We start from the raw sequence: 20,338 nt of genomic DNA, 5'->3' as shown, positions 1-20,338 counted from the left end.
CAACACCAATTTGGCAGCTAGCTTGTTAGCATTTAACTGTGAAATCAAACAGTATGAAGGCATTTCCAGTGTAAAAAATATATATAATAATCATTTCATGTAAATTATTGCCTTACATATGTAGAAAAAAGGGGGTGTTTCATCACCTTTAGTGAATTTTATTGCTGTTTTATTGCAACCTTCTTCATATGCAGAAAAAGATCAATGTTTCTCAGCAGATCAATTTTGAGGGCTTACAAGTTACATGACTGAGTATTAGACTGAATATCAATGATCAGCTGTTTGGTCTAACGTATGTGTTTGTGTGTTTCATTATATAAATTCAGCATTTTTAAAAGCTCTTTTAAAGAAAATGTAAAAAATGTTGCACAGTTTGATTTGTTACCATTTTACCAAATTTGAACAAGTTCAATCACACGCAGTTGTGTGTTTACAGATCAAACAATGTTGTGTTGTTAGAGTAGATCTCTAATCTCTCTCCTTTTCTTTTTATGCTCTGTGACCATCTAACACCAAAGGCAGTTGTTTATGAGTGTAAGTTGCAAAGGTTTGCCTTGAAGCTGATGTACATGGATGATCACAAGGGAAATTTAGTGGGAAGATTCTGTTAATTACTTTTGTTAGTTTTGCCCCTGTGATAACAATTGTTTGTCTGGTTTAGTATCTGGGTATACTGCAATGTAATGCAAAAGTCTCAGACATGCCAATGGTTGGGGGGAGGGTAAGCACATCACTGATGGCACACAAGTAAAATTATTATTTTGAGATATTAAGCAAGCTGTACTGAAGAGATACTGAGTTTACAGTAAATAATTACTGCATCAAAGATGTTGCAGGAAACAAAAAGTACATGATGTTAAAGATACAAATTTCAGATAAGCTTAAGTATTAAGTTAAAATTTTCTCATTTTTAGTGTATTCTCTAAATTTTAACATGTGGCAGCATAGCTTTTGTTTTTGAGGGACTAAACTGTATAAACCATAAACCTGTTAGCATGGTTAGCTTTCAACTAGTCTAATAGTGCCATACTTTGTATTAAAGGATCAGTTACAATCCAGATGACATAAATGTAGTCATCAGTCAATATTTATGAGACTCAAACAGAAGCATGAACTGTACATGTGCTGGAAAACTCAAATGCACACTGGATTTGAGAGTCACTTTTTTCATTTTTACAGCTCGACGTTTAAAGATATGAAGCTAATCAATATTCTAATATATTAATTCCATCTGGGGAAACTTGATTGTAATTCTGTAACGTATCTGATGTGTTGACTACAAAGGATTTTGATAAGAGCAGCTGTTCGTCTATGAATTTTGTTTGGACTGGTAACGGTCTGCACGGAAAGCTTAAAATCTAATCCAGACTTTCCTGCTGATAATGGACAGTAAAATTTTTAAGATGCTTTCATTTGCATTTAGTTTATTTCCCCTACAGCAATAATACACATTCCTTTAGGACCAGAAACATACTTGCTTCTGAATATGCATTCACGTGTCCATGATGCCGGCACTATCTTGTTAGTTTTAACCTTCAGTTTGGCACAGAAAGAAATGGTATGCCTGCACAAGACATGTAGGTTACTAGCAAAGGCAGTACAGGGCAAAATGTGTCAAGATGTCTTCTTACCTACCAGTATGATATACCTCATCTTACAGTAAATGGACACTTTTGCTGTACATGGTACACTGGTTGGTGTACTGGTTGACACTGGTATATTGCTCCACCCTCAAACATCTCATCTCTGCACAAAATGAAGAAAAGAACAAAAGAAGTATTGCCCCAGGTAAAAATTGAAAGATTGTGTTATGTGACAGTTTTACAAACTGCTCTGAGATTGTGTTTGACCATAACTCAGTAGCAGTAAAGAGTACTTTACTCTGACTACATGCAAGTACTCTTCACACACGCAAACAAAAGAGAGATTTACTCTGACCACACTTTCTAAGCTGCAGCACACCCATCTAAATGACCCACAGTTCCTTCAGTTCATTTCCATTTTTACTGCATGTACTGTCTTCTGCAAACTGTTCGTGTTGTTGTTGTAGTGATCTCCATCCTATGGTCCTGGATGAGGTGCAATGTTCAGTGTGGGTGGGTTGTCTGTGCTGTGATTTCCTGAAGGACTAGTTGTATAATGGCAGACCATGGAAGGCTCATAAATCTGAATCACATTAGGAGACATTTTTAAATGTCACAGTAGGAATGCATGGGTGGAAATAAAAATGAATGATGGCTGAATTCCATTAATCTTTATTAATTTCAGTGCCCCTGCTTTTTTGTGTGCTGGTTCTATTTTGATACAGTCTCACTGTTATAGCTTAGATGCTTGCATGGAGGAGAGCTGTTGTGGTTGTCATTAACTCCCTATAATGACATCTCAAAGTGTCTGCTGAGGAAAGTTCTCTCTGATAAAGCCTCTGTTATAACCTCTGTTAAAGTTGGCTCAGTCTTCGTGTTGTTTTCAGCCATTCATTATCCTGTGATCCACAGGGGAACTTCTCCAGAGGAAATCTGCTTTTCTATATGCTATTTTTCAATGTTTCCTATAGGCGTTAAACCGTTAATGTGCTCACATTCAAAGAAGAAACATTGGGAAGAAAAAGGTTTCTCGGAGTTAAAATTTGTGAACAATCTTTTATTTTTAATGATTTTTTTATGATCTTCTCTCTGATTGCCTGTCCTTTGCCTAGATGTAACACTGACGTAATGTTACACAAGCAGATGCGTACGCAAGCAAAAACAATAAAAACTGTCAACCCTTTTATGATAACTTTTGCATATAAAAACTTCATACAAGGGGCTAATGAAATAGTAGCAATCTGTAATGTCTGGCATTAAAACACAGGATGCTGGATCCACCAACAACTTTATCCATTACATTAAAAACACTCCTGGAAAGGTTAGCACCACGGCAGTGTAAGCAGTACTAGTTAACTTTGTACTAAAATCATCTTAACTCAGATTGGCATTCATTGAATGTTGTCAAAAGAAGAATGAAACATTTAGTAAACACTGAGTTGTTTGGATGACATGCTGGCTTTGCCTTCAGCCACCCTGAATAATTCGAAATTGAGACCAACATGACTTTAAGCAACATGATTTTACCAGGTCTTACAGCTACAACTACTGTTGCTTTAGTAATGTTAGCAGTGTTACTTCTGTAAATTGTAATGAAATTACTTTACTTGTTACTGCATTTGAAAAGTAACGTCACTACTTATTACTTTACCATTTCTTAATTCACCGAGTAGACATGGACAAACATCACAGCCAAATCATCACTGCATGTCTGCATAGTGTGTACTGTATATTGTAATCAAAATGGTTTTAAAACCATAAGAACAATGTCCCTGTCTGTGGGAAGAAATGGGCACACTTGTCTCATAATAATTTTATCCAGTATTTTTCTAAACCTGGGCAATTCAATAGTCGACAGGAGGAGCATGTCTCCTACATTGAAACCTGCAACTAGCTTGTTCATTTGTCTTACTTGTCTTACCGGCTGCTGGTTTCCAGGAAATGTTGAAAAAAGCTTAGCTTGCTTAGGCGGGTCGGCTGCTGAAGGACTCCTTCTACTGACCAGCGAAAAAGGCCTTACTGTAATTCAGTAATTTCATTACCAATATATAAGTGTAACGCACTACTTTACTTTGTTAGCTAAAAAAGTAATATCGTTACTGTAACGCGTTACGAAGTAACTCCCAACACTGACGGTCTGTCATGAAGAAGGAACTGAGCCAAAAGGCAAAGCTCTCGATTTACCAGTCGATCAGTCTCTTACCCTCACCTATGGTCGCAAGCTGACCAAAAGAATGAGATTACAAGCGGCCAAAATAAGTTTCTTCCACCGGCTGGCTCTAGGAAGGCTGAGAAGCTCAGTCCACCGGGATGTGCTCAGAGTTGAGTCGCTGCTCCTCTGCATCAAGAAGAGCCAGATGAGGTGCCCCCGGCATCTGGTTAGGATGCCTCATGGATGCCTCGCTGGTGAGGTGTTCCAGGCATGTCCCACCAAGAGGAAAACCCGAGGGAAAACCTAGAACACACTGGAAAGACTGCATTTCTGGCTGGCCTGGGAACACTTCACAATCCTTCTGGACAAGCTGGCAAATGTGGCCAGGGAAAGAAAAGTCTCCTTCCCTGCTTCAGCTGCCTCTGTGACCCAACCCCAGATAAATAATAGAAAATGGGTTGATGGATGGATGGATGTAGATTTTTGTTTTCAATTTCAAAAAGTTTTATATTCCTATTTTCTGTACTCATTTCACATAAAGTCACAAGATTTTTGTGTTGTTTGTTTATTTTGATGCACTAAAGAAGAAATCACCAACTCCAGACAGTTTTGGGGTCACCACCCTGATTGTAGATGTTGTGAAACTTGAAACCTGCAGGTCACCCAAGGACCCCCAAGAGGACTGGAAGTGATTCTGGCAGTGTGTAGCACTTTGAATATCCTCTCTATATTAAATATATATAAAAAAAAAAGTATAGTTTTTAACAGTTGTCTGTGGACTCATTTAAAAACTCTTATTTTATAAGTTAATGTTGCAGCACACAACTTTCCGACCTCAAAACATCCCTATCCAGACTCATTTAATGACATAGTGACATTTATTGTAAATACTTTTGGAGATGTCGCTGCCCAGCAGCATCCTGAGGCTGAGAAACCTCAACAACCTTTCCTTCAGGGATGTCGTGTAATGTTTCAGCTAATATTTGCTTTACCCTGCGTACTACATCACACCGACTGGAAATAAACACAACAGCCGTTTTTAACGTGTTCACTGGCTGATTCAGCAAAGAAATGAAAGAGGACATTATCAGAGGAAGAGTAACAATCTGTGGGTTTTTGAAGTTTTGTCATGTTTAGTTCAGTTTTCTATTTTATTTTGTTGAGTTTTCCCTTTGTGCATTCTGTTTTGCCCTCTGTTTTCTGTTCATTAGCTCACCTGATTTTAATTGTTAACTCACTCCACCTGCAGCTCGTTGTTTGTGTTCCAGTTATTTACCCCCTTGGTTGCAGTCAGTGTTTGTCAGATCCTTGATTGTTTCCACGTTTTGTGAGTTTTTCAAGTTGATTTCCAATAAACTTTATTCCTTTACCCGTCTACCTCCAGCCTCTGAGTCCTGCTACTCGGTCATCGCCTCTGTTGAGAGGAAAAGAAAGAGAGAGAAAAGGGAGTAAGAGATAAGAGTATAAGAGTCAACAAAAGACTGACTTTTACTGGCCGGAGGGATGCTGAATTTAATCATCGTACGGTGGGGCTTGCTGAAAAAAATGTGCTGAACTTCAGAAGAGTTTCTTTAAGAGCATATTTCCTGATATGACTAAATTTCAATGTCCATCTACAGGATTCCTGAATTCAGTAAAGCAAATAAATTGACCAGTGGAGAGGGATGGAGTATTTGACAGTTTAATGATCAGTGCTGTTAGATAAAGGGTAAGTATGAATTCCTGAATTACAATGCAGTTCTGTTCTAACTTGCACAAAAGGACTTGTGCACATCTCTGTGTACCAGCAACTGGATATCAACACAGTGGTCAATTTGAATATGTTGATTCATCAAAGAAACTAAGAGGACATAATCAGAGGAAGAGAGGGAGAAAAAGAGAAAGTGACAGAGTGAGACACAAGAGAAGAGTCCACATTGTTCTGACATTTACCCTCTGGAGCGAGCTTACGGTACATGTAGGATGGACAAGATGGATGAATTAGTCGTTGTTAGGGGACAACTCATTGAGGAAATCTTTCAAAGTTCAGTAGCACATCTTTTAGGGGGTTGAAACTAAGATCAGTAAGAAGACAATATACACAGGCAACAGTGTTTGTTACCTCAAACAAACAGGTTATGTATTCAGTGATGTTGGCTTGTCTGTCCATATGTCTGCCTGTTTGCATCATAATTCAGAAAGTTATGGACAGATTTTGATTAAATTTTCAAAATGTCAGAAATGAACTAAAGAAACAAGTGATTTCATTTTGGGTGTAATCCGCATCAGGGTCTTGATCCAGGAATTTTTCAAAGGATTCTTTACTGCTGGGAGATGGGGAGAATTTTGCCGTTACAGCTTCTAACTTAATAGATAATGGCCAGAATCATTGACCAAATAAATACATAAAAATACATGATTACATCATAGTAGATGTTAAATTTACTAACAGCTAACCCAGATTGCAGCCATTAGAGAAAAAGCTAATTTCTTCAATAACTTCAGTAACTGTTATAGCCATTTGCGCAATCTTAGTGGCTAAAGGTATGTTTCCGGGGTCACAGATACTAAATAATCTGATCTGATAGAAATGCACACACATCATCAGAATAACTTTTTTAAAGGCCAGTGTAAACAGTAAAGGTCTGATTGGAAATTCTAACCTGATTGAAGACATAGTGCGCATGTGAACATGGCTAGTATCAGAAGTGATATCTTCTGGTTCCAACTTTTGCAAATGAAAGCCCTGAAGTTTGTTTTTCTTGTTGGTAAGGCAAATGGGTAAGCAGATCATCTTTGTACAAACTTCTGGCTCAGTTCAACCTCACAAGTTTCCAGTCAACTTGTTTTTCATGTGGAGTCCCACAAAAATCTTATTTTGTGTTTATTTGATAATCAGCACAAAAATGTGTTTTCCTCAGCCTAAGCTAGGTGCTTCATTTTGGTCACATTTTATACTTGTTTCATGAGAAGTTCACTCTTTAATTTTTACTGTTAGTTGTATTATTGCGATAGTGTTCTTGTTAACCCATTGATAGTTTAAACAACTACCTACCTGAAGCAAGTAGTAGAGTTGGCTTCCATTATTTTTAAGATACACTATAATCACTGAAAAACACTGAATAAAGCAGGATATAAAAGATTAAGTACCATAAAAGCCAGATGATGGAAACAGGATGTACCTAAACCACTACTTATGCTATTACTAGCTATTGCTAATGTTTTCCTTCTACAAAATGCTGTGAAAGAGTTTGATTTCACTTATAATGAACTCAAACAACTGAGGAATTTCTAAATGGTCTGAGGATTTAATTTGCTTGTCTAGTTTTGAGTACATTTTATTTTAATTTGTCATGCTTTGTTGGCTTCTTAAACATGTGCTTTTGTGAACACATCCACCAGTTTAAAGCAGTTTAATAAATGTCACACATTTATGTTGACATTGATCTACGACAAGCAGCTCTTCTGTCCTTCACTTAGAAGATTGGCACAGTAATGTCATTGTGCTGGAAACTCAGAGTGAAGAGCTGTCGTCAGTGGACAAGAACTTTTAAAATGCCATCCTACATGCTACATGAAAAAATACCCCAGCTTTTACAGACCCAACATGTCGACTGGTTGTTTAACACTGCTGTTGGTGTGCCAACTACAACCATATGGTGCTTTCTGTTTACTGTTTTCTATGCTGCAGTAATGACTGGTCAGAGTATTACCACTGACTAAAGTGTGCTTGTGAGAACATATATAGTGTGTATATGTCTAGAGAAAGAACTATGGGAGGTGTCTGGGAGGAGAAGATACAGGCAGTGAGGAAAGGAAGGCAGAAGTCATGACAGTGGGATTTTGAGTGATTGACTTTTAGGCAAACTGTCTGATAGCTTTGTATTTCTCTGTTACACCCCTGCATTGCAGCACTCCCTGCAGGAGCTGGAAGAGGTGCAGTGTTTCCCACATCCCCTTCTGCTGCCTCAGAGGAGTCATCTCAACCAAAATCTCTCAGCTCAATTCAGCATAGGCTCTCACTGGCTGAAAGAGTTCCCTGTACATGTTTGATGTGTGGAGCTTTGACAGTGGAGCGTGTTGCTCTTATTGGCCTCCCAACACAGCTCAGTAATCAGGCTGGACTTGTACTTTAAGAGAAAGAGATAGAGGGAGAGGTTTTTTTTTCCATATATGGATGTTCTTGAGTAGTTGATAAGATAAATTAGTTGAATTGTACTACAAGTGATTAATCTAAAGGGATATTATGCCATTTTGAATGGTTTTGTTTCTTTTTTAAGTGAGGTTTTGTGAAATACTTAGAGAAATTATTGCTGAATAAAATTGATCAAAGGCTCTTAATTGCTAATTAAAGCTGTTATAAAATTAATTTCGGAGTGCTGATATTTTCAATCATCACAGAAGTCGTCTTACCTGCAGCAGACAGCAATCAGCAAGCCCTTATTTGTGGAATTAAGGAGGAATTATTGTGGGGGAGCTCATCTGACAGCAACTCAGATGCTGTGAAACCACAAAAGTTAATTATCTTCATCTGAAAGAAATTAAAACCTGAAAGGTTTCATAGCTGTCCCAGTGAATGCTATATGCAGTGAATTTACACTGAATTACTTTGGTATCAGATGGTAGTTTACTTCGTCACTGTTTTATCAACCAAAAAATGTTTGTGTGGCTTGTGTCATTATTCGCCAGTTGCTGGGCAAAGTATCCTGCTGCTGATCAACTCAAAACAGTGTTTCAAGCATGAAGGGACTTATCTCAGCGTGAGGGTGAAGTTGTGAGGGAGAGCATGAGGGATACTTATCTAATCTGAAACTGAACTAAACTAAAAAAAATCATCACAAAATGGTATGAATAATATAACACATTAACTATATATTAAATATATACACTGAAAAAGTAAGTGTGAGTGACTCCAAATAAGACAAAGCAGGCATAGAAAATGGACAGATGAACAGAGCTAAAGTTATCCAATAAGAAGCAGAATTATGTATTAGGCTGTTTTATTAAAACATTTAGCATTTCTATCATTATATCCAGTAGAATGAGGTCATGTTAACTTCCCCCATGTCCCACACAGCTTTGTGTCTAAAATAACAGTAACTGGAAATCATTACAATAACTGCTCTTCAACATTGCTTTTAACTAACTGTCATCATAATTAGAATAGAATAGAATAGAAATACTTTATTAATCCCTTCAGAGAGCCCTCAGGGAAATTTGGGATAAATTGGGGTAATTTCACTACTGGCTGATAGGAGCAACTTTGTATGTAGTTTCCTGAGGGCTGAGCCCCCCTGTTTTTAAATCCTAGAAACATCCCTGTGTACTTTACCATAAGACCTTGATCTGGTACATTTTTACATGCTGCAGTTAAATGTTTTATTTAAACATTGTGAGCTGTGTCACTTTCAGCGTTGCTAAATGCACTGAGCAGATGAAAACACACTGGGGGGAAACAGGGAAGATAAATGCCTCTTTACTGCACAACTTTGCTGTGTGAAATACAAAAAGAAAAGAAAAAAGAAAAAGATGATTCTCACTGTGATGCAGCAGTTTCATTAGAAGTTTCTGCCCTCCTCTGGCAGAAGCAGCTAATTGCACTGTAACCTGAAATGAGGCTGGCCTCCTCAAACAGGCTGTTAGCGGAAACAGAGCACACAGACTGGTATTTCCCCAAGGAGAGTAGGGACTGAGAGAAGGTTTCCTGAGAAAGCTGAGGGAGAAGACTGAATGCTGGAAGTGAAAACAGCTCATACATGTACAAAAGTAAAGGTAGTGGTGGGTATGAAATGCCAGTATACAAAGCAGAAAGCATACAATACCAAAATACAGAACACTAAGTTATATTTAACTTTCCATATTCAAGCCTCATATGATCAGTTCTATGTTTGTACAAGTTTCTCAGTTACACACCAAGTGTTTTATAATGTAGACTAATTGTTTATCCCAACACTGTGGTTTGCATGTTGTTTGTACTGTAACTGGAGATGGTTTGCAATCTGCTTACTTCCAATCATCAGTGATGAGTCTCCAGAGGGGTCAGCAAAAGCAGGCACGTTGGCAAAATCTTTCTTTTTTCCTTCCAGTTTGTTCAGAATGGTCTGTCGTGGAGGAATCTCTCTGAGGAGTTATATTGCATTTCTGAGATCAATTGTAAGGATCCAATTAATTGTATAAGCTTAGAGTAATACCATTTGTTGAGCTGATGCGATAAAGTCAGCGGACCCTTAAGAGTTTGTCAGCCATCCTGCTGCGTACCTTGCTTGTTTTCCTCTCTTATATGGCTGTATTCAGAAGCCCCTCACCCCAGAGCTTGTGCTTATTGATCTTTTACAACTACCCTCCAATACTAGACAAAAGTGGCATGCTGCAATCGGCTGCGTGAGCAGCATCGCAAATGAGGTTGGGGAAAAGAAAGATGGATAGCAGGAAAGAGGTAAAGAGGTTGCATGTATGAGTACATTGACAGAGAGAAAGAGTGGAAGTAGGGAGGTGTTTGATGGGAGGGTGGAAAATGGGGGAGATGGTGAGCATTGGAAAGAGGAGGGGAAGGGGGGGGGGGGTTGGGGGGGGGGGGGTGTAGTGCTGCAGTGGAGAGAAGTGAGAGGAGACTGCAGTCTCTGCTTATGGGAGAGATCAGGCTATGTTACCACAGCTCTGAGGAACTGTATCCCAAACACTTATTGATATCGAATGGGCCACCTCTTAGGGGGAATACCACATCTGACTGGTGAGTCCTGTTTCTATTATCTTTGTAGATTCATATACAGTTAAGTGACATGGAAATAATCACAAGAACACAAGAACATAGCTATATTAGATGATTTTTTTCTGCATTTTTAATAAGGTGAGCCCCATAACAAACTGTTCTCTCACTGTATGCTCTGTACCGGAGCATACTTGTTAATTAGGATGGGTTAAAGCCTTTTTCCTTTCTATGGCTGAGTGACACTGCCAGTGATGGGCTGCAGAAATCAAAGGCAGATAGGTACTGTGTGCTAAAGGTACATTGATAAAAGGTGTACTAAAACAAGAAAGGGAAGGGATGTGCATGTTTCTGTGTAGTTGCTGCCTTCTACACGTAAGCAAAAAAGCACAAGGTTTAAGTTATGGAAGTTAGAGTACTCTTGGTTCCTGCACTAGATCAATAATTCAGATATTGTCATTGCCTGCATTCCTTTTCATTTTAGCTGATGACATGCTCCATGTCAGTGGCTATAACCCCTGCTGTATTTAAAACTTTATTCATAACCGTCATGCATCACATCTCAGCGGTAGCAGTCTGCATTCATATCATGCCCATGCCCACTGGTTGGGCAGTGACTTGACGCTGGTCTGGAGCCAAGTGGTTATTTGACAGGCTGGTCACCTCAGCTATAGACAGGTTGTGGGTAATTGTGGACTGCTGATAGAAACAGTCAGGATTGCCTAGCAACAATGATCAGTGGGCACAGCCTATAAGCTTCAACTGTTCAATAAAGTCTGCATCTTCCTAAATTATACCTTATCATGTAAGAAAGTCTATGCAGGAATAAACATTTTAGAAAAGGCAATACGTACTGATCTGGCCTGTGAACCAATAAAGAAATCACATGATTGTTCTCACCACATGCAAACATCCATTCATTCATTCATTCATTCATCCATTTTGTGCACCACTTAGTCTAATTCAGGGTCGCAGCAGTAGAGAGGCAGGGTACACCCTGGACAGGTCGCAAGTCCACATGCTTACGGTTCCCTTTTGTTTTTTCAAAAGATATTTAAAGATACACACTGCATATTATATGCTTCTGGAGATAGACCGTGTATCTCTAATTTGTGGCTGAGAACCTCTGTGAAACTCACAGTCAGTTGTTACTGTTTTTCATTTAAAAAGTAATCAGAAATGATCTTTTAACTGGGAACATGATACTTCTGTTGGCACATTTAGGTGTGTATTCTCTTATTAAATCTTAACAAAATTTCATCTAAAATGATGCACACTAAAACTCAACAGCTTTTTTCTTTACACACTGAGTGTATGGTTAATTTATTTAACTTTCTATGAGCCTGGATTTTATGAATTAATAAGAATATATCCAGTTATACTGTATATTCTCTTTGCTGCCTTAAAAGGTTATTCATTTGATAAATTTTTTTGTCAACACTTTTCTCATTTAAATCTTTCCCCTTGGGCAACAAATAAACAAAGAGACATCATGGTTGCAGATTAACTTGCTAATGATTTTTCTAGTACCTTATTGAGTTTATGGTGAGCATGAAGGCATGACGGTGTTATCCAAATGTCATTGTTAATTTAGATGACTACAATATACTGTATATCATACTGCAGGTAAATAAATGGGTTTACTGTTATCTTAGTATCCAAACTGTTTGTCTGAAGTCAATTAAAAGTGATCACCAAAAGAAGGGACATTTTCTATTTTGCATCAAATGTTTATTTATTTTTTCTGGTTTAGTGAAGAGTAAAATTATGTTGTCAAATGTTTAAGGTTATCTAAAAATTTGTTTTGTTTTGCTACTGTACAACAATCTTCAGTGACTGAGCTGAGCATCACCACCTTTGTGCTCAGCTCTAAAATCAAATAGCATGACCCTGTTACATTTTGTTTTGCACAAAGGGAATAAATAAAACAACACTCAGGGTGGAAGGTAAATTGCTTTTTTTTGTCAAGATATACCAGGCAGACTATAGTGAGGGGTGCTTGTTTATTAGTCTCTGACCAATTTAGGCAGCTGTTTGATCTTCTTTGTAACATCACAGCTTAGTGTACTCCTCTTTAGGCCAGCATCAATCCCTAAAGTTCTGAAATATTGTCCCATGCAATGTAAATGGATTATTATTATTATTATTGTTATTGTTGTTGTTGTTGTTGTTTGTTTATAGTCACAAAAGCCTGCAAATCCTTACTCAAAAAAACTAAATATTTTATATTTTTGCTTTCATCCATCCATCCATCCATCCATTTTACACCTGTCCAGAGTACACACTGGACAGGTTGCTAATTTAGTTAAGATAAACAACACTAGAACGTCACACATCACACATCAGGACAAGAGACGTGTTTTAAACCCAAAGGCTGGGAGAAAGTTTGCAGGGCCAATATTGTAAAGCAAAACAGCAGGTTCTAATTTAACCTCTTTAAGCCACCAGGTATCAGTCTTGTTTTTATTCTTGTAACAACCCAGCTTCCGTTTATCAATAAGAAATAACAAGACTTCCCGCTTATTTAATGGAGAACTTGTGTAATTTTTGAATCACTGTTCAGAAGCAGGTTTCTCTCTGATTATTGTGTAAAGAGTAAGAGGACAATCAGCTCAGCTCCTGCTCATTCTTATCACACAGTAAATTATCACATCAGCATAACAGAGTCATAATGGTTTCAGTCCTCTGTAACTTTAGATTTCTCAGTTGAGAATTTTTGCTCATTCACAAGCATGATTTCTGTAAAATCTCTCACTTATTCACATGGTTGACTGTGATGACTCTGTTTGTGTTTTTGTGTTCTTCACAATTAGAACAGCTGCTTAGTCTGTCGAGACAATTCTGTTAAAATGTTAGTTATTCACTAAAAGAGTGACAGAATATTTTAAATTAATTTGAAAAATTGAGGCAGCTCACTGAAAGATCAATTCAGCTCTATTTTCAACACAGTTACAGCCTAAATGGCCAGTAGTCAATTTTCTTCAGTGTCAAACTCAGCCCGTATCGGCCTTTCTAAAACACTGTAGATAAGTGGATATTTTGGTATTGTTTTTTTTTCCCCAAAACGTCACAGAGTCCATGTTAGGAGCTAGGATCAGATGGGGACGACATAACATGAAGAGGGCTCTGGTGGTTGGTGCTTAATTGTATTTGCTGAGATGAATCATTTACACTACATTTCGTGATGGAGGTTGTTAAAGTTAAGCAAACAGACTTAAAACCTGCTGAGACTGCTTTAACTTTCCTTTTTATAATTGTCTTTTGGTCACTTTAGTTTATATTATTGTATCTTACTGTGGTTTGATTTCCAATTTCCCTCTGTATCAAGGAGCAATTGTGTGGGTAATTAATTTCTACAACAAATGAGACTGCGCTGTGCAGTCAGAGTCCGAATTCTTAGTGGCATTCAATCACACATAATTGAGCAATAATATGTTTGTAATGCTTTTAGATGTGGTAAATCTAAGCAAAAAGAGTGCTTGGTTGCAATTAGAGAAAGATAGTTATGGTTGCATTTCACTCTTTCACCACATTTTATCTGATTCCATGCTCTGGGTTTCCTGGGGATTTATCATATCCTAATAAAATAATTTTCAAAATGAACAATTTAGGGGAGGGCTTCCAGTTTTGTAGATTTTTTTGGAAGTTAGGCCAGCCATATAATTGTGAATTTTAATATTCCTTAAAAACAGAAGTTAAATGTCTAATTTTGAAACAAAAGCCAAATCACTGATTTGACAACAGTGGATTTTTTTTCCACCACAACATGTGTTTGTTATATCTTGCCCCTGTCTGATCGCTCTGTGTTTCAGGGACCCTGCCCCTAGTCTTTAACAATGAAGTTCAACCTGTTCAGAAAGCCGCAATCCATGGCGGCTGCGGAGCCCACCAGTGCTCCCACCATGACCATGGCTACATCTCCGGCTGCGATCTCCACCTCTGCACCGGATACTTCAGGCTCCAACAACACAGAAATCAGCAAGAATGACATGTTTGAGGAGATCAAGAGCAAATTCCTGAATGAAATTGATAAAATTCCTCGTAAGTAACAGCAAAGTGTTAAAGTACTCTTTATTTGACATATTTGTAAGTAATGCTACAAAAGTTACACATTATTGAAATGCTTGTTTTGACCTGTACAGTTCCTCCATGGGCTTTGATTGCCATCGCTGTGGTGGCTGCATTGCTCGTCCTCACTTGCTGCTTCTGTATAATCAAAAAATGCTGCTGCAAGAAGAAGAAGAACAAGAAAGGAAAGAAGGGCAAAGATGGCTTCAACATGAAGAACATGCAGGGCGGCGAGGTATGACGCCTCGTGCTTCCTACATGCTGAGCAGTCAGGGTAACAGGCTGTTTTGGGTGACATCTTGCTTATTCTTTTCTACAACAATTATTTCAAGTTTCTGTTGTTTTTTTGCTCAGCTTCTATGACTGTGGCTAACTGAATTTGATCTTTCACCAGCAGCTCTTTTAGCCCAGGCTGTAGAGGACACAAGGAGAGCTCTTTTCCCCTCCATTTATTTGATGTTGTATTTGTGGTCGTTTAAATGTGTGACGTATTCCATTGTGGCCCGTGGTGAAAAATGACACACTTTGTTATGAGGGGGTACAGAATAATGAGGATGGTGGGGGGGTTAACTTATCTGTACAAAAAACTGCTAAAGGAAATTGATGAAGGCGTGCAGAAAAGTTTTGAGGCAAAATAAATTGGAGGTAAAGCATTAGACGATGATTAATTTGGGGACTAATCAGCTCACGTTGCCATATTGCCCTGAGCTCCACTGAGTTATATATAGCAATCAGCTGCCTGTGTCCACACTGTGGATTCATTGCCCTCAGCCTAAAAACAAGTGCGTCATTTCTCCTCATTACTGTGGTGGTGTTGACTGCCTCTTTTTTGTAGTGTGTTTGGTGTCTTGTGAGTTGAATTTCTTCCTCTCTCTGCTCTCCTCCTTTTCCGCTTTGTGTCTGTCTTGTGTGTGCCCCGTGTTTCTTGACTGTGGTGGACTCCTGCTCTACGGTAGGTGGACAGCTCACGTTGATGCTCTCTGGCCACCAGGGCGGAGAGGGGGTTTCATGGAATGAAAGTCGTAGCTTCCTTGACTTTTCTTTATTCTTTGAGTCTCCCCTTATTTTTGATTAATTTTGTTATGATAGCTTGTGAATGTAACAATGGGAAAGCTATGATGTCCTCCATAAACCCAGGAGAGGAGAGACTAACCAGCTAACACATTGTTCCTTGGACAATGTAACTGTAACTCACACCAATATGGAACGTATTGGACTTAAATATGATATGCAAGTCACTGTTTAACACTATTAATCTATGCATGTGATAAAGGGCATGGTTGGTTGTTTGGGAGACATGGACACGGCAATTATGAAAACTGCATGACGAACAAAATGCTCAAAAATCTTTTTCTTTTTGATCGTAATACTCAAGGAGGAGGTAGGATGTGCAGACACTAAATGACCCAAAAGACAATATTTTAAAGTCAAGGTCACTTTAATAAGAGGCTCTTAAATTACAAAAATGACTGCAGAAAGCAACAAGACTCTGCATTGTTCAAATAGCTGGCTGTGCCCTTTAATCCTGAAAGATTTACTCTGATGATGAGGAGCTGAAAAGTGAGGTATTTTTGAGCCACATGAATTAAAGGATGAAATAGGGCAATTAGGTTAAAAAGTTTGTCATTCATCTAAAGTCATGCGAGCATAAGTTTAGAGTTTATTGTGTTGAAACTAAAAAAACTACAGTCTAAATTTACATCCCAGTTGTTTGTGTGAAACATTTTTATTTAACATTTCTAGAAACTACAGAGCATATATAAGAGCATATAACACATTTGTTGTGGTTCTGTTCTATGTTTTTAAGCTGTTGACTGAAAGTCCAAATGAGGAGGTTATGTTTAACTTTAAATCTTTTATTTTAGGTCTGTTTTGTTTTGTCTGTTTTTATATCAATCAGCCTTTTTCACCAAGGAGGACCGAAACTACCAAAAAACAAACAAACAAACAAAAAACAAACAAACAAAACAAAACAACAACAACAAAAACAGAAATATAAATATGGCTCAATAAACAAATTTATATGGAAATAAACTGTACCAAAATAATTTAAAAAAATAGTTTTTTCTACCTATAAATTATGTAAATGAGGGAGGTGGTCTTTAAAGCAGTGTCTTGGGCCTTGCTTGTGTAGCTGTGAGGAGTAGGTATGGACAACTATAAACCAGAAAATCTGGATCAGATAAACCAGAGACCTTACAGAAGCCGGACCTGTAATTTTCATTCCATGGTGAAAGTTAGTAATTTGGGCAGTGGACTAGTGACTTTGAGGAGCTGGAGGAGAAAAAATTAGTGGTCCTGGCCTAATGCTGGGGAGTACTAAAGGACCTGGACAAGGGCCAGGAAATTAGAGTCACCACACAAAGCCCAGCCCATTGTTACATCCAGAAAGAGACTGTAGAGATCACTAAAGCAACCAATGTAAGATTGGGTCAATGGGATGACATTCTACTTGACCCCCATCTGAAGACAGGTCCAGCACAACCAGTCAAGAAAAAGACTCAGAAATCAAAGGACCCAGATTGACCACCGGACGAGTGGATACTTTCCACCGCTGGATCCAAAAGGCTCAGATCAAGCTGCATACTGGGGCTTCATCCTTAAGCAGGGGGGCCTGGAATGCTCCCGCCATAAAGGAAGAGTGACTGGTAGCGCACTGACCAGAGAAGTGACTGCAGTTTTGCAGCATGCTTGAGGTCAGATGGTCCAAGCCTTTCAAGGCACAGGGAAATGTGAAGGACTGCAAGGGTATGGAGTTCAGACCAGTAAAAGTCCTGGACGTTTTCATCTGTAGACTATGTTGACTTACCACCTTGCCTAGACTAAACATCATCAGTCAGGGCGATACGCAAGAACCCAGACCCGACCTAAATGAATGCACCTGCCAGTTGGATGGTGATGCTCTCTGTTACTGTAAACCCTTTGCTGCAGCTAATAATGAAGCGAGCCAAAGGGTGGCAGGTAAGGCCATTCCTTAGCCCGTTGGAATCACTGAAACCTGTTACTGAGACAGGAGGGAGCTTAAATCACAACGTAGGGGACCAAAAACCTCCTGCTACAGACGTGCCATGGCCAGCTGAGGAACAGCTCTATTATCCTCCTGCTCCCAGCAAGTGGTCAGCACAAATGCTATGTGCCATGCATGCAGGCTGGCCAGCTCGCATGGCCTCGGTTTAGTTACATAGATAGTCAGGGTCTTCAGGGACCCTGACAGCCTTGGAGCAACTTTGGAGCTGGAAAAAGGGGGTTGGGAAGGGCTTTGGGAGCTGACCCACTGGAGGAGAAATTTAGAGGAGGTTCTGTGGAATCCCACTATTTCTCAAGAGGACCTTCCAGCTAGATAATAGATTCTGGTACCATACCACTAGTCTCGGTGCCTATGGGAATTAGGGAGCCAAGGCGAGGGTTAAGAGGGCGGAATCTATAGTGGTCCCAGAGGAGTGGTTCTGTAATGGGTGGCTACAGTCCCTAGCCAACTCCCATAAGGCCCGGGGAGGATCACTCTAGGTGGTCGTTGTCCCGTTTGATGGAACATACTCTATGGGAGCAGACATCCAACTGAGAGAACCTTTCCACAATGATGGGAGTCGGAGAACGTTTAGATGTCGTAGTTTTTTCTTAATGGTCCACTTCATGGGTTTGGAAATGGGTACAAGATCAATACAATGGTGGAGGAGGAATTAACCCATCTTCTGGCCAGTGTGTGGAGCCGTCCCGCTGCACCAGACAGAGGCTTTTGTCTTTCCAAAGACTGGGGACACCAAGACAATGGAAAGTCAAGTAGTAAAAATTAAGAAAGTTAAATACAAGTATCACAACCGATACAGAAGACCTACAACTGTCTTGTGTGACTGGATAAACCAAGCCAGGCATATCCTGAGCATATTTTTGCTCCAACACAGAATTTCAGAGAGACCCACCACATAACTGGGGTAAGGCAAGATCTGATAACAACCAAGAGCCCTGCAAAATTACCAGTGAGTGAGGGAACTATGGGCTCCAGAAGAGGAGCCTTCATAGATTAGGAACTATGAAATTGTGGACTGGAAAGATCAACCTAGATGTTGATTATCTTTAGTAGGCCTATTTTTTTTTTACCATTATAAGCCCTATTTAGGTTAATTTTCAGGAAATGGTGTTTATATGGAACAAGAGGAAGACATTTATAGCCTGTGAACATGCAATTAAGAATTCAGGGATCTGATCATATTTAAATGTTTAATTTCTCCTCATAGTTTCTAACAGAGTACTCCATGCAGCATATTCTGGTTTCTGAAGACTAAGATAACGCCTCATTTAGGTTTCTGAAAGGAAAAAAAATACACACCTGCAACACATACCACACAACCAGGATATTCAAATAATCCAATCATTACCTGGATATCGGTACATATAAAGACACAATCAGTTTGGTTTTATGTATCTGTAGTTTCTAGAAACTGATATTTGCTATGTTTTACTTTGGCAATTGGGCTGGCAGTCCAGCTGAAAGATGTATTTTATTTAATATTTATCTCCTTGCCCTGAATATTATGTATTATTTTCTTTTTATTATTTAGTATGCACTGACATTTGCTCTTGTGAGCTAGTTCCTTAGGGGTTTTATTTCTAAATTCATCTTCTTTTTCATCTGGTGAAAAATAATATTTCAGTGTTTGGCAAACAAACTTATTTTTTTATTTTATTGAAAGGCCATGGCATTTATTACGCCTTCTAGTGGAACTAGCATGCACTGACTTTGGCTGTCACTGAACTGCTCAAGCATGTCAAAGGAATTCCCCACTGATCTAAATACACTGAGAGGGTAAGGAGTACAGAGTTTTTCTAAAGTTGAAACATCTAATTAAATGTTACTGGCAGAGATTTCTCTCTCATAAATCTCTGGTTTTGGTCAGCAGATGCTATAAAGGTGAGAAGTAACCAAAACACGTATCTCCCATGTAAAAACTCCTGGAGCTCCAGTGTCTGTGGCATGCTGGCTGTTATGGGGAGTCCTGTTTAACGATTTCTGTTTATATGACTTTTAATTTTGTGTTTTGTTTTGTTACTTTTACACCACAGAAACACCAGGATGATGATGATGATGAGGGAGAGACTGGACTGACAGAGGAGGAGAAAGAAGAAGAGGAGAAAGAACAAGAAAAACTGGGAAAGCTGCAATACTCTATAGATTATGACTTTGAGAACACAAAGGTCTGTCCTATCTCTTCTAAATGCATCAACTAGAATAAATGCATAAAAACAAATCTTGTTTTGAGAAAAAAAAGGAAGATTTTTAGATGTGATTATAATAATTATAGTTTTTATTGTGGCATTTAATAATCAAAATCCACGTTGCTTCACCTGCCTTTTTATAGTCATTGTCCAAGGTTTCTTTCAGAAAGTAGGGCCTGCTCATTCTTTTCTTGTACACATCATGTGCAAAGCATGTACAAAAAGGAAATGTTAAGTTTCCATTCCAGTTAGAACCATCAGTTATTACAACAGAAGGCTGTATAGTTTGTGAAGACAGGAAACCATAACTTTATCATGAAAGAAATTGTGGCCTGTAAATTACATCATACCTTTCAATACAGAGCTAATTTTTCCCACCTTTTTTCTTTTAAAGTTGTCGTGTTGATCATTCAGGCAACATTTTCAATATGATATGGCCCCTATCTACAGCAGTGTACACATTCAGACTTTCTCAAGTATTATTTTTTGATAAAGTATCTAAAACAAAAAAACAAAAAAACAAAAAACAAAAAGGGATATGTGCTTTTAAACATAGGATCTCTTTTCAAGTCTAGCAGGATGTGATATTAACAACTAAGCTGAATGTTTGTGATTATTTTAATGAAAATGTAAGCA

General features: G+C 38.6%; 1 protein-coding gene across 5 annotated transcripts in view; it reads left to right on the top strand.

The window, feature by feature from the left end:
• Window positions 1-20,338, top strand: part of LOC121637018 (synaptotagmin-2-like) — a 30,953-nt gene that overhangs the window by 4,222 nt on the left and 6,393 nt on the right. For 3 of the 5 annotated variants that reach the window (XM_041980900.1, XM_041980899.1, XM_041980898.1), the window contains exons 3-5: window positions 14,233-14,461; window positions 14,563-14,723; window positions 19,550-19,681. In XM_041980900.1, coding sequence (XP_041836834.1) covers window positions 14,257-14,461; window positions 14,563-14,723; window positions 19,550-19,681 — 498 coding nt within the window. In that variant the 5' untranslated portion in view covers window positions 14,233-14,256. Of the gene's footprint in view, window positions 1-10,332; window positions 10,445-14,232; window positions 14,462-14,562; window positions 14,724-19,549; window positions 19,682-20,338 lie in introns of those variants that run through there. The other 2 variants (XM_041980897.1, XM_041980901.1) reach the window with 2 other exon arrangements.

Source organism: Melanotaenia boesemani, chromosome 3 (assembly GCF_017639745.1).
Source record: "Melanotaenia boesemani isolate fMelBoe1 chromosome 3, fMelBoe1.pri, whole genome shotgun sequence".
Lineage (NCBI taxonomy): Eukaryota > Metazoa > Chordata > Actinopteri > Atheriniformes > Melanotaeniidae > Melanotaenia > Melanotaenia boesemani.
The sequence above is the reverse complement of the archived record's forward strand: the minus strand, read 5'-3'. Positions and strand labels throughout refer to the sequence as shown.